General features: G+C 37.4%; 1 protein-coding gene across 2 annotated transcripts in view; it reads right to left on the bottom strand.

The window, feature by feature from the left end:
• nup205 (nucleoporin 205) overlaps window positions 1-14,089 on the bottom strand; it is a 21,479-nt gene extending 7,390 nt beyond the window's left edge. Inside the window, exons 1-24 of one of the 2 annotated variants that reach the window (XM_059506752.1) lie at window positions 13,933-14,089; window positions 13,046-13,188; window positions 12,747-12,918; window positions 12,492-12,636; window positions 12,115-12,274; window positions 11,798-12,026; window positions 11,475-11,639; window positions 11,069-11,244; window positions 10,742-10,858; window positions 10,424-10,561; window positions 10,056-10,206; window positions 9,760-9,968; window positions 9,128-9,310; window positions 8,898-8,948; window positions 8,597-8,806; window positions 8,259-8,496; window positions 6,029-6,218; window positions 3,904-4,024; window positions 3,743-3,821; window positions 3,492-3,656; window positions 3,272-3,396; window positions 3,055-3,169; window positions 1,311-1,460; window positions 1,158-1,232 (exon numbers count right to left, since the gene is read on the bottom strand). In XM_059506752.1, coding sequence (XP_059362735.1) covers window positions 1,158-1,232; window positions 1,311-1,460; window positions 3,055-3,169; window positions 3,272-3,396; window positions 3,492-3,656; window positions 3,743-3,821; window positions 3,904-4,024; window positions 6,029-6,218; window positions 8,259-8,496; window positions 8,597-8,806; window positions 8,898-8,948; window positions 9,128-9,310; window positions 9,760-9,968; window positions 10,056-10,206; window positions 10,424-10,561; window positions 10,742-10,858; window positions 11,069-11,244; window positions 11,475-11,639; window positions 11,798-12,026; window positions 12,115-12,274; window positions 12,492-12,636; window positions 12,747-12,918; window positions 13,046-13,188; window positions 13,933-14,008 — 3,583 coding nt within the window. In that variant the 5' untranslated portion in view covers window positions 14,009-14,089. The remainder of the gene's footprint in view (window positions 1-1,157; window positions 1,233-1,310; window positions 1,461-3,054; window positions 3,170-3,271; window positions 3,397-3,491; window positions 3,657-3,742; window positions 3,822-3,903; window positions 4,025-6,028; window positions 6,219-8,258; window positions 8,497-8,596; window positions 8,807-8,897; window positions 8,949-9,127; window positions 9,311-9,759; window positions 9,969-10,055; window positions 10,207-10,423; window positions 10,562-10,741; window positions 10,859-11,068; window positions 11,245-11,474; window positions 11,640-11,797; window positions 12,027-12,114; window positions 12,275-12,491; window positions 12,637-12,746; window positions 12,919-13,045; window positions 13,189-13,932) is intronic. The other variant, XM_059506753.1, reaches the window with a different exon arrangement.
• Window positions 14,090-14,731: the final 642 nt, after the last annotated feature.

Below are 14,731 nucleotides of genomic sequence, written 5' to 3'. Positions count from 1 at the left end.
TAAATATGAGTTTAAGATAGCGTTTATAATTAAACCACATTAGCCATTAAATTACAGTTTTCTGAGACGTCATGAAAAGTTCTTTAGCATCACAAATCATAAAATGTAGTCAGGGTTCTGCTATGGTTTAGCATGGTTACCAGAGATCTGGAGCTGATTCGGGGTAGCTCGGTGGTTTGTGACTGTTGTCTCATGGCGCGCTGTCTTTTAAGGGGCCGTTCACATATCACGTCTTTTGCGCGCTCAAGTTCGTTATTTCCAATGTAGGCGCGCGATATGCGCTCTCATAACAGAAGCGACGCGGTCGCTACGCGCACGCGATGCGCCGGGGTCGTTTTTTTCCAGGCGCGTCCGCACTGCATCGAGTTAAAAACATCTCAACTTTTCAGAATGCCGCAAGCGCACCGCGGATCATGTGACAAGAACTAACCAATCAGCTTCATCCTTTCGCGTAACAACGTTGAAAGCTCAGCGAAGATGAGGGAACAGCTGATCATAGCTGTATATGGATTGCCATTTTGAAAATACATTTAGTAGCAGAGCTACTGCAAGTGATTTTAGTGCTGCAAATCTATTTATCCTTTGCTGAAATTTCTGCGTCTTCGTGGAGAGAGCACGTCATGGTTGCTTAGCAACGACAGATGCCCCAAGGGTGCAACTGCCTGAGCGCTTTGGAAAGAAGGAGAAAGCGGCGCGAATAGCGTTTTCCACGCATTTTAGGCGTGATATGTGAACGCCCCTAATGCGTGTTCGAAACCCGCGCCAACACAGACTTGCTTTATTTTTTATTTTATTCCTTACTTCAGCTGCTACATGTGATCATACCAATAACTTGTAATCTTTACAAGAATATCAGCAGAGACCTGAACCAGGAAGTTGGTCACCAGATCACACGGTAACCAGTTAAACCGTAACACTGGAGAGCGCCATGATGTTTTCCTCTGAGGTGCTCGTGCATCGCAGTTGTGCTGCCGTGGTACTCCATATCGGTTTTGCAAAGGGAACAAAGGGCAATTTTATTTGGCCTCTGTTTAAAGTATTCCCATACTTTTGATAATGTGAGATGTAAACAGTGTGAAGCGTATTTTTGTAGTCGACGTAATCGATGACGTCGACGCGTCGTTGCAGCTCTACAACATAACCAGACTTTCTCTTACCTTTGGAGACGGTGCCAAAATGCAGGAAACCACTGACTGATCTACTCTCCTCTTCCATGCCTGTCTCTCCATCTGCTACAAGACAGATTCAATTGTGTTTACTTCAATGTGGCTGGTCATCGAGAGGAACTTTGGGTGTACGGTATGTATTACCTGCATGTAATGTGTGTGGCTGGTCATCCAGGAGGAGGTTGAGCAGTCTCTGTGTGTGAGAGCGCTGACGGTTCAGTGAGGTCACTCTGAGCTCAATGGCTGCAGTCTTCATTAGCCAGGACATCTGAGACAGAGCAGCAATCTCATTCTCTGTGGGACATAAAGACAGAATCAATCATAGGGATACTAATTTGCGTGCTATCCTTCCTAAATAGTATGTTAAATTATGATTAGTGTGTTGCAAATCAGATGAAAGATAAAATTGGCGTCAGGATGGCACACTAAATCCATAATCTGAGTGGCTGATTTATTGTCAACAATATCAAATTGCTAATAAATAACTTGTTCAAAATCGATATTACACTAAGGCCTGGTTTCATAGACAGGGCTTAGCCTAAACCAGGATTAGGCCATAGTTCAATTAGGACATTTAAGTAATTTTTATAAACATGCCTTAGAAAAAAACATTACTGGTGTGCATCTTGAGACAAAACAAAGGCACTGATATATTTTAAGATCAATCAGTACAAGTTTCTTTCATTTGAAACAACTCAGACTTGCATTTTAGTCTAGGACTAGGCTTAAGCCTTGTCTGTGAAACCGGGGGTAAGATTATTAAAAAATGTGGATTAAATTATATATATATATATATATATATATATATATATATATATATATATATATATATATAATCGCACCTGAGTATAAGTCGCATCAGTCCAAAAATACGTCATGATGAGGAAAAAAAAACAAGTCGCACTGGACTAGAACCAAGAACCAAGAGAAAACCTTACCGTCTACAGCCACAGGAGGGCGCTCTATGTCTTCAGTGTAGACTACAGGAGCACTGAGCAACATAGAGCGCCCTCTCGCGGCTGTAGACGGTAATGTTTTCTATTGGTTCATGTCAAATTAATTTTGATAAATAAGTCGCACATAAGTCGCAGGACCAGCCAAACTATGAATTTTTTTTTTTAATTTCCTATGTTCATCAAGGCTGCATTTATTTGGTCAAAAATACAGGGGAAACTTTAATATTGTGAAATTTAAGTACAATTTAAAAGGCAAAAGCAGCTACTTGCACTAAGTTTACATAGAGATAGAGGCTATTTACACTAAGTGCAAATTGCAATAGATTGTATTTTCACTGTTAAAATAGCATGCTTTTCTGATATTTATACTACTTATTGCAAATAGTGGCAATTATCTGCACCCCAGTATTGTACATTATAAAACAGTATGCAATATTAAGTGTAAACTAACTTAAGTGTTATTAAATTTTAATTCTAATTATTAAATGGATGGCAACTTATTAGGGACAATAAAGCCCTCCCTACACCCAAATTTTTTTTCAACTTTTTAATCATTTCCTTGATTTTTATTTAAATAAATGCTTTTCTGATGTGATATGAAATGTTAAAAGGGAGAAAAGTTTGCCAAAAGGCAGATTCGAACCCGGGTCGATCGTGTCAAAATGAGAACAATACATCCTTTACCATCTGCGCCACTGGAAAAGACAATTTACCAACAAACACTCCATTAAAATAAGTGTTTTGTATTTTAATGTATTTAAAAATGCATTAATTCCTGTAATGGCAAAGCTGAATTTTCAGCAGCCATCACTCTTCAGTGTCACTGATCTTTCTAATATTCCGATCTGCAGCTTCAGAAACATCTCCCACAAGATGTCATGGACAGACTAGTCTGTCAAATGCAAAATAAAGAGTGCAGACAGGCAGCATACTTGGTAGAATGAAAGGCAGGTGCTGCAGATGAGAGAACAGGAAGTCCTGACTGGTCCTGAGGTAACGCATGGTGGGCCCAGAAGTGTCAGGACAGGCACACAGCTGATAGATAACCTGTTACGTACACAAACACACACAGAGACACAAAATAGATACTTTAACATGACACAATGGGCATCAGGACATCTGAATGTAAATTAGCTAAACAACGTGTACCTGGTAGCAGAGTTCAGCTAGTTGAGGGGCCTGTTTGGTGAGCACAGGTCCAGTGCGCCACTCGCTGCCCCTCTGGAGCAGACTGAGGATCGCATGCAGGCAGCTCCGTGGACAGCCAAGAACACCTTATTGAATGTAGTCACAAGACCAAACTGTTTCAGGCATAGCATGTTACACATAAGAGTCCTAAATCTGATTTTGAGTCAAGTTGAGATCTAACCTGGGTCCTGCAGGTTAGTGGAGGAAACTGGCTTCTTCACTTCATAGCCCAGCAGATACAAGCCCAGATTGGGGCTCTTTAGCTCCAGAGAGGTGATCAGAAGGTTTAGGATGTGGATCTTGGTTTCATGATGAATCCTGGCCACCCGTTTTTCAGGGTCTGAGTCTGAACAAAGAGAAAAAAAGGTTCTTAAATGCTGCTTTAAACCATTTATAGATGAAATTTTGCTTTTTTTCAGGATAAGGACTCACCATCTGCGGCTACTCCCTCCTGAGCTTCCTCACTGTCCAGACACTCCACAAAACCAGCCATCAACTTCTTACTCACCGCCTGCTCATTGCAAAACAGTTTTGTAATATTTAAAGTGACCCCAATTTATTGCATTACAAGTAGACAATGTGAGGTCTCTTACCTGATCATGTGTGAAGTCTCCAACCAGTCTGGCTTGGATGTTTGGGTAGCGTGCGATACGGCGCAGAATCTTGGCACTCTGGAAAGCAGCATCAGGGTTCGAGCTGCTGTGGTACAGGTACCTGTAAAGGACAAAAACTTTAAATCAGTCCATGTATTTCTGAATCAAACTCAGATTAAAGCATTCCACACATGATTTTTTTTTGGGGGGGGGTGGACAATTTAGCTGGGAACAATATAGGGCTCCTCGATAATGACAAAAATCATAATCATCAAAATTGTATTCACAATTATTTCAAACGATTATTAGTGGGCTATATGACCAAACCTTTATATGAAAGATTTATTTAAAGATAGTGATATATATATATATATATATATATATATATATATATATATATATATACACAGTACAGACCAAAATTTTTAATGTTTTTGAAAGAAGTTTCTTCTGCTCATCAAGCCTGCATTTATTTAATCAAAAATACAGAAAAAACTGTAATATTGTGATATATTATTACAATTTAAAATAATTGTTTTTAAATTTATTATACTTTAAATTATCATTTATTTCTGTGATGCAAAGCTGAATTTTTAGGATCATTATCACATGATCCTTTAGAAATCATTCTAATATGATGATTCATTATCAAAGTTGGAAACAGTTCTGCTGCTTAATATTTTTTCAGAACATGTGATACTTTTTTAGGATACTTTGATGAATAAAAAGTAAAAAAATTAAAAAAAGAAACTATGTTTTTAAAATATAAATATTTTGTAATAACAATATACACTACTGGTCAGTAATTTGGGGTCAGTAATTTTTTTTTCTTTTAATAAAATCAATACTTTTATTCAGCAAGGATGTGTTAAATTGATAAAAAGTGATAGTAAAGAAAATATATTAGAATTTTTATTTTTATTTTGAATAAATGCAGTTCTTTTTAACCTTTTATTCATCAAATATATTAGACAGCAGAACTGTTTCCAACACTCATAATAAATCAGAATATTAGAATGATTTCTAAATGATCTTGTGATAGACTGGATGTTACATGTGACACTGAAGGTTGGAGTAATGATGCTGAAAATTCAGCTTTGCATCACAGGAATAAATTATTTTTTTTTAAGTATATTCAAATAGAAAACTATTATTTTAAGTTGTAATAATATTTCACAATATTACTGTTTTACTGACAGACTTGTTATTACTGTTTATCAAATAAATGCAGGCTTGATGAGCAGAAGAAACTTCTTTCAAAAACATTAAAAATAGTAATGTTTCCAAACTTTTGGTCTGTACTGTATGTATATATATATATATATATATATATATATATATATATATATATATATATATATATATATATATATATATATATATATATATATATATATATATATATATATATATATACACACACACACACACAAATATATATTCTGTAAATAAGGTTGCTATGACAGCCTAATATAGAGATTGAATATATAATGTAAAATAAAACTGTATAGTCTTCACTGTAAGAACTAAACTTCCTAGGTTTCTTATTAAATCTACAAAAGTCCTTCAGTCAAGAGCAGTGAGTAATTTTGAATGTGTCTTTTGTTGTTTGATTAATATTAAGCAGCAGGAATATAACCCGTTATTACTTTAAGAGCTGCACGTATCCAATGTACTGTTACACATTGTGTACTTTTCATTCTCAACACTTTACATGAATTTATTGTGTAGTTGACTGTTTAGGCATTAAAAGATGACTTTACATGTCCGTGTTGTGTTCCGTCTCTGAGTGCATGCACAGTAACGTTAATCTTCCCAAGGAAGCGCAAGTTCTCTTTCATGCTTTTAAAAACATAAATAAATCTAATCAACTTAAATCTAGCATGTCCCATTTTGCAAAAGTCTTGTTACATGATTTTACTGATTTCCACATGAAATTGGGCTTTTAGGGAGGAACAAAAGAGCACCGCATGAAATAGGGCGGAATGGGGCGCAATAATCGTTTTATCTCGATTACTGTATTTTCATTACCGTTGGAGGCCGAAATCAAAATCGAACCTGAATTTCGATTAATTCCACTGCCCTAGAACAATATATGTCAGATATGTATAAGGAAGGAGGAGACCTGGCGATGTTGGTGATGTGATCAGCCTGTCTGCTCCTAGCACTGACACCCTGCAGGAGCTGTTCCACAGGAGAGACAATTAGCGATGTCTGACTTTCTCTCAGCAGATCCATAAATGTCACTTCCTTCTGCAAAGCCAGCTCCAACAAACACAGGCAGTGTAGCACTGCCGACTCCAACTGCTTTTTACCTACAACAACAGCACCAGCATAATGTAATCAACAAACTGATCCATATCCAGTTATCATTCAGCATTTAGTCTCAATTCACAAAAAAATAAATAAAGTTAATAACTAAATAATTAAAAATTAATTACATTAATTTTAAAGCCACATAGAAATGTCAAACAATTATAAATACATACACTACAATTCAAATGTTTAATATTTCTGAAAGAAGTCTCTATTGATTATCAAGGCTGCATTTATTTGTTCAGAGTAAATATACTAATACTGGGAAATATTATTACAATTTAAAATAACTGTTTTCCCATTTTAATACATTGTAAAATGCAATTTTTGCAAAAGGCATTTTTATTTTCAGCATCATTACTCCAGTCTTCAGTGTCACATGTCATTTTCTCCAGGATTTTTTGATGAATATAAATTTCAAAAGAGCAGAATTTATTTGAAATCTTTTGAAGCATTAAAAAATTCTTAACGGACATTTTATTATCAATTTAATGCACCCTAAATAAATAAAAGTATTGATATTATTAAGAAATAATTATTATTTTATAGAAATTGTAATGACTAAGCTTGTGTACAATAGTTTGTTTTCATATATTAAAAAGCAACAATTGATAATATGGTAATAGTCAATATTGGATATATATCGCAAATATTTTTACATTTAGATTACCTTCGCCATCATCTAATGCTGACTTAAATGCAATAGTTAAAATTCTGAATAGTTTAACTTTAAAGGGGTCATATGATGCGATTTCAATTTTGCCTCTCTCTTTGGAGTATAACAATCTCTTGGTGCAAGAAAAGACTGAAGTCTCAAATCCAAAGAGATATTCTTTATAAAAGTTAAGAGTCAACCACAGCCTCTTAAAATGGCTCTTTCTAACACACCCCCACACGTCTATGTCATGATGTGGGAAGATTTGCATAATGCCACCTAAATGCTCACGCAAAGAAAGAAAGTGTAACTTTTATTCTCGCTGTTGCCGCTGCCGCCACTATGTTGTCAAGACATTGTGTTTCGTTGTGAAAATAGAACTACTTTGTTTGGCCTTCCAAAAAGGACACAACTAGAAATCAGTGGTTAAGTTGTATTTACAACACTGTTCCAGAACTGTTCAACCCAAATATTCAGATGTGTCCTGCACATTTTACAGATGCACCGTGGATGTGGATGCCCTTTTTATGGAGGACTGTTTCCTGAACCAGTAGCCTACAATGTGGCACAAAGGCAGTTTCTATAAAGTGGGGCATCACAACTTTGCAAGGACAGTCTTGTGCTTCTGACTCACAGCCTGTAAGCATGTTTTCATAATTAAAGAATTTGCCACTGATGATTCAAATGCGAGTTTTGAGCAATGTAGATTAAAGCTTGTTGTTTGTCGTTTCTTTGATCACAAATGCAGACATGGTTTTTTTACTCAGCCCAATATGCAACGTAACACGTAAAAAGACAGTATAAGACATTATAATCAGTAATCATGTCCCCATTAGATGCAACTAACTTTTTGTCTCATCGTGCTGGGAGACGGCATTACAGTAAAGTAAGGGTCATAACCATAGACTGTATGGTCATAACATTTCCGTCACACGCTTTAAGAATCCAGCCAAATCAACGCGTTTCAGAAGGCGGGGCACAAAGGAGCAACAATAATGTACATTATTAGGAAAATAATGTTTTTTTTAACCTTTAACCGCATTTCATTACACCAAATACACAAAATAATGTTCTTTTTAGCAACGTCCTATGACCCCTTTAAAATAATCATCAATTTTTCACATTATAAATTATATGTAATATATGTCAAATGTTAAAATATATTAATGTTGAGATAATATTTTTAGAGTGTTTCGCTCTCATCTTTTTATTCAAAATAGCACAGCTTATCAGCTTATCGGTATCTGCCACAATTTTAATATATCCCTAATAACTTATCCCTTTAGCATTATACACCGTTTTAAAGAATTTTAATGAGTTGTTTTAAAAAATTCAATAAATTAAACAGGATATAAAAAATATGGAGCAGGCCTCTCATACTGACCAGGAAAAGGGGCGTAGGTGTCTAGCTGGCAAGCGCCCTCCTCCAGCAGGCTGAGGCACAGAGACAGGGTGGGCGAGTCATTCAGTAGGTGGAACATCAGACTGTGTCCCGGGGGCTTATGGGCTGGCATTTGCTCTCCCTGAAGTTCCACCATTTCTTGCAGGAAGTCAGCTGGCTGGGGCTCATATACTCTCAGAAGTTTGTGAAACACCTCTAGCACTGCCTCGGCTACCTCCCACTACAAAGAGTAAAATAAAATCAGTCAAAAAAGATACACAACCATAAATGAAGTCGAGACTGAGATAAGACACGTTTAAGTCTAACACGCTGCAGGAAACCTTTTCTGCTGGCCGCCGGTAGGCACGAGTGGGGAAGGCCAGAAACACAGAGTCACGCAGGAAGTCAAGATAAGGCTGAAAGCCTGGTGCACGCAGTCCCGCTCCAAGATTCACTGGAAGTGCACTCTCCACCAGAGTACTGATCAGATGACAAAATGCCCTTGTGAGAGGATACTCCTCACAGCTTGATTCAATCTCATTCAGCTCCACCTGTTAGAGAAAAATTAATTAGTGCAAAATTAAAAGGACATATTCTCTATATAAGAATACAATTTAAGGGCAACAAGAAAACATAATTAACCTCAATCCCAGCAGCCTGTCTCTGTCCAGGGACTTTCACTGTCTGCAGGATCTGAGAGGAACAATACAACAATGATCAATAAGACAATAATTAAAGTGAACTGCACATGAAATGCACATAAGTGGAAAATCCACACTGTTTCTATTGAAGTTAGTTCAGATAATTAAATTTAAACATTTATTCTTCTATTGTAGGTCAGTTTGGCATTATGGGATGAAGTTTTAGTCAACCTGTGTGTACTCCAGGGATTGCCAGAGGGAGGCAGCGATCTCAGGAGATTTGCCAAAGGCAGCAAGAGCATGCAAGATTTGAGCTTTCAGCACAGGCTGAACGCTGCACTGCAGCAATCCCAGCATCACCACCACAGGCGTCCACTGAGGGTGTTCACAAAGAGCCAGACGTGCATTCTCACTCTGAAAAATATAAGGACATATTTGAACACTGATATTGAGAGCAATTTCATCCTTATTTGATTCTGATTCAAAAGTTCTGATTCATAATTAATTAAATTTAATGTTGATTCATTTTGCAATATTTCAATTTCAATGGTTTTTTTAATAAAAGTGAAACGGGACAATAATTTTCATGCTTCAGATGGTGACACCATCAGGAAGAGGTATGCAACAAATAATACTTAGTCAAAAATGTTCACTCATCTACCAAAAAACAAAAAAAATATAAATCAACCTGGTCGATATCTAGAAAGGTGAGTGAGAGGGTGAATGATAGCCAACATAATATTACAATAAAGTTGAAAGAAATGTTTATTTTCTGAAATTAAAAGACTTATTTTACACAACATTTCAATTTAGAATTGAAACGGTTCAATCAGTCATTATATTGTGATGTATGTGTTCTATACCCAGGTGATGATAGTGGTGAGCAGCTGGAGGAACGCTGTGAGGCCTTCTAGCTCTCTCTGAGTGATCCCTCTGATGGGTGGGTGGCGGTACTGCATGCAGTCGACACTGGGCACGTCTCGTCGCAGGTTCTCATGGTAGAGCATGAGAGAATGGAAAAAGTGCTCCCATGACACAACACTGCCCGACACTCCAGCCTGTCGGTTCTCTCCTAAAACAGCCATATAAACAAACTTATATGATAGTGCACGTGACTCTCACCACAGCATTCTCTTTTAAGATCTGAGGGTGCAGTTACCGTGTGGAGCTCCATTGGTTTTAAGCAGACTAAAGCAGTAGTGGGAACACTGAGGACCATTAGCAAGCCCTTTCAGCATGCGCAAGTAAGGGATGTAGAGAGTAGCAGGGAGCAGATCACCCATCTGACGCACAAACTTAGAGAGAACCACCTGAAGTAACATACATATATACTGGAATTTGACACTTTATTCAAAACAGTGGTGAAGAATAATACACTGTGGAGTTGAATGCACACACATCCACATAGTTAATTACTATTTCACATCACCCTTAAATATTTTTAGTAAGAATATATTGTAGGACGAGCACTTTTTTTATAAAAATATTTTTAGTAAGGTTTAGCAAGAATGAGGTTTCTTCTCACACCTGTTTGTGAGGGGGTCTTTGGAGAGGTACTCCCAGAAAAGATCCGGTGAGTGAAGTGTGTTGAAGAGACTCTGATGGACACCAGAACTCCAGGGCCAGCTCAAGTTCAAATTGATCTTTACTGTAAAACTCTCCAATCTGAAACACCAAAAACAGTTAAAAAGGTGTTGTTGAATGAAAATGCTGTTAGCTATTAAAATAATATGAATTACATTTTAGCAGTAGTATGTGATGATGCAAGCCATTTCCTGGCTTTACAGAAATTTTCAGTGATGAAGAATTCTATAAGTATGTACTATGTAAAAAAGGGAAGCTCACAAGTATCATGAGGTGGTCCAGGTCCTTGCGTAGAGATGATGGCGGCTCGCTGCCCATCTGCAGAGCCATGTGGATCAGACGAGCATCTTCATCTGCACGGTTACGCAACTGCTTCACCTGCAAATAACACTCTTCACTTATCTCCATACACACTCATTAACATTACCTTTTTTTTTTTTTTTAAACAGAGAAATAAGAATTAATTTAATCAACCAAAAGTGAGAGTAAAGTCATTTATTATGTTACAAAGAATTTCTATTTCAAATAAATGCTGTTCTTTTGAACTTTCTATTCTGGAATCCTGAATAAAAGCATTTCTGCTCACACCTTCATTGGCATGAGAGCCAGGAAATCTGTAATGAGGGAATGCAGTCGGCGGGTGTAGAATTCTTCTTGGCTGAAGCCATCGCTTCCTATGATGCCCTCTGTCAGGAAGAGGAAGACACTTCCCAACAGTGCCTGGTCTGCCAGAGCCTCATCTGCCTCGGTGAACTCCACTAGAGCTGAAAAGAAATTGAACAAAGTAGCAGAGAGTATATTAGCCTATAAAGTCATAATGCAACTTCATGCATTTTCAGGGTTTAGCTGCTAATTGCATCTACTATAACAAACTATTGTACTGTAGATCGAGATCATGCAAAGACACGTGATGTATGACTATGACGAGTCATGAGAGCTTAAGTAAAATTGATTCTGAACTGAACAATAGCCTGAGCTATGAACGGCGTGATACCTGCGCCCTGCGGAAGCTGTGACACGGCTCTCAGAGACAGAGCCCAGGCCAGCTGCACCACTGCCTGTAATCCAGGAAGCTTCCAGGCCTGACCCTCCACCAGCCTATTGTGCACCGCTGCCACATACTGCTTCTCCGTCAGTACAGGCAAGGCCTGGAGCAAGTCTAATGAACACACAAAAACAGGTTTGTGAAAACGCAGTATTTCCCTCCTCTACTAGGAAATAAACAACTATATTTTTTAATTAATCATACTTGTATGAGTGTGGATCATAATGAAGCATTTATAGCTACCAAAGATGATCACAATAAAGCATGAATACCTTCTCTATCCTCTGTTCCTTGCTCCAGAAAACTAACATCCAGGCAATAAAGCAATGCCATGACTAAAGCAAGGTTAACGCTATCCAATGAGCCATCAGCCTCAGCGGTCACCGTCTCCAAGTGACCGATGAGAGTAAGGGTGTCCTCTTTGCTTAGAGGTGACTGGCATGTCCATGCAAACAAACACTCGGCTAGTGACTGTCGGCACTCTTTGATGAGGTCAGATACCTGTACCATATGAATAATATTTACTTTAAATTCGCCGCTTACTTAATGTTCATATGTAATTATCATCAATTTGCACAGGATGCTTTACCTCTTTTCTGTGTTTCTCATTGCCAAGACCCCGCTCTTTCTGAAGCCTCTCAAACTCACGAGTCACACTGATATCTGAGACCAAGTTCAGGATTTGTTTGGTCAAACCCTGAGCCATCAGCTCATCCGTGAATCGTGTAGTGAGATTCACCAGTTCAGGACTACAAGGAAAGACACGACATGACAACACCAAATAATTACATAAAAAAATAAATAAAAAAATCAACAAACCTAAGATAACTAAAAAGATTGTTTAATTTTAACCTTTTAGATGTTTTTACATCACTTTAACTTTTTACATGCCTTGAAAAAGGTGGTCAACCTCTTGGATAAAAGGAAAGAAGCTAGATCCTGTTGCATGAAGGAAAAGCAACAAACCTCAAGTCAAGCGTGAAAGTCTTGCCATGTCTGGACTGGATAAGCGAGCGAAGGGAGTTTGCCACACAACGCTTTCCATCCCAGTAAAGGAGCACAGCTACCAGGCCTCGAGTCAGGCCGGGAAAATGAGGCTGCTGGTGCTCTCCTATAAATACACATAAAGATCACATCATTGTATAGTAAATTCAATGCAATGATACAGTATAAGCAAAGTGCAGTTCAGTTGCACTAAATGTGTATGAGCAGTGTGTGTACCTGCCAACAGCAGTTCAAGGGCAGCTAGTTCTCCCAGGTCAAAAAGGTCACTAAGGATGAAGGCTTCTGATATAAGCTCCTCAGGAAGTAGTCGTACTCCTTGCTGGCCCTGAATAGCAATGCCTTCTGTGCTGGCTTTCCGTACCTTCTCTCGCTGTTCTGCACTCTTCATCTGTTTTGCAAAAAAATATTGTATGTTACAACAAAGAATGAATTTTGAAACTCCATTTTACAATACATCAAACTGAATCACAGTTTTCCACATGTATTGTTTTGAATCTATAGAAAGTAAAACCTACTGGGTTTTTGAAGAGGCTGAGGAAGGAAGGTTTGTGTTTCTTCAACTGCAGATCTAAAAGATGAACACTCTCTGGCTGTCGTCTCCATACGGCCCCCTCCACAGCTTCCCAGAGCTCCTTCAGCGGGCCCCACAGGCTGGCTCCTGCGAACAGATTCACAATACGTCACAAAATATTAATATAATAATTTTTTCCTGTATTGTGGGGGGCTGTTTTAAAGCTACATGGTGTATTATCTGAACTGGTAATTCATGTTTAATTTGTAATAAACAATTGGTCACAAAATGTCTTTAGTGGGACTTTTTTTGAGTTGATTTTGCATAAAAAGTAGCGACTGATTATTATAGCATGACCGTTAACACACATGAAACACTATTGAACAGTCCACCTATGACTGAAAGTGGATTAAAAAAGACTCATATTTAAGTAAACATATAATAAAACCACCTAAGACTTCATTTTTAAATGCACTTTTAAAACTTAATGAGACATTATCTTGGCCAATTGTGCAAACCTTTTTATTTAACGTTAGTAGTAAAGACCGTCTTCAAAAGTAGTCTTTAGAGACATTTACGTTTCAAATAAACTGCTCTGTTAAGTCATACCGAAATTATGGTCGTAACATTTCATATACTACTACTAATAATAATAATAATATTAATAATAGCAATATTGTGGATAGATAATAATGAATTTAGTGTGACGCATATAACGTTAGCTACACTTTAAGCATTTTTACTAATGAAGGAAACGTGGAGAGCTGACGGAGTATTTGTACTTTAAATCTGCTGAATTACATTTTTTAAAATGCTCAGTGCATTCGTCAATACTCTATACTGTAGAAAAATATGAAGTATGTTTATAAAATAGAATATATAAATGAATACCTGAATTTACCGCCATCTGCGTCGCCATATCTGAAGCGTGAGAGGGTTGCCCCGAATTTTGCCGGTGTGAAAACATAGCTTTCGGTTTCTTTGGTAACGTGTTTAATTTACATTCACATTTGTGTATTTGTCGTCTAAATTATTATTATTATTAGTTTTTTTTTTGACAATATAGTTTTGTTGTGTTATCTTGTAAAGTACAAATAACTCATAAACAGAATAGAAATAAAAGTGGGTAGAATTGCAGTTGGCATGAAATAAATTACTGAAATAAGCGAGGAAATTAGTGGACAGCCAGTTGTAAATAACTGGTCAGAAACAACTGGACTAAACAATATTTTTTTATTTTGTAATGTTTATGTTCTATTTATTGTCAACGTGTTGTTATTTCCGACTGCCGCCTCATCAGAGTCAACCTTGTCACGTGGTACCTGTTACTTTTTTCATCGCTTCTAAAAGAAAAATCACAGTTACCTATGTTTAAAGGACTGTGGCGTTTCATAAAATCATTTTTATAGAGAGTCCTCTCTCATGTTTGTACTTATATGACGGAGGCCGATTCCGGATTTCTTTTTACAAAAAACAATTATAATGTTAGTATGCATATGTCATCGATAAGACCAAAAAAACATCCCAGAACTAAAAAGCGACTCAATGGACGATTCAAGCGCCCCCTGGAGGCAACCAGAGCCCGACAGGTGCCCTACATACTGCCTGATGAGAACTTCTTCTTCTTCTTCTTCTTCTTCTTCTTCTTCTTTTTTAACGGTGGTTGGCATCCATCTTATTGGTGCATTAC

This window comes from Carassius carassius, chromosome 23, assembly GCF_963082965.1.
Source record: "Carassius carassius chromosome 23, fCarCar2.1, whole genome shotgun sequence".
NCBI lineage: Eukaryota > Metazoa > Chordata > Actinopteri > Cypriniformes > Cyprinidae > Carassius > Carassius carassius.
This window is presented reverse-complemented; position numbering and strand designations above follow the sequence as displayed.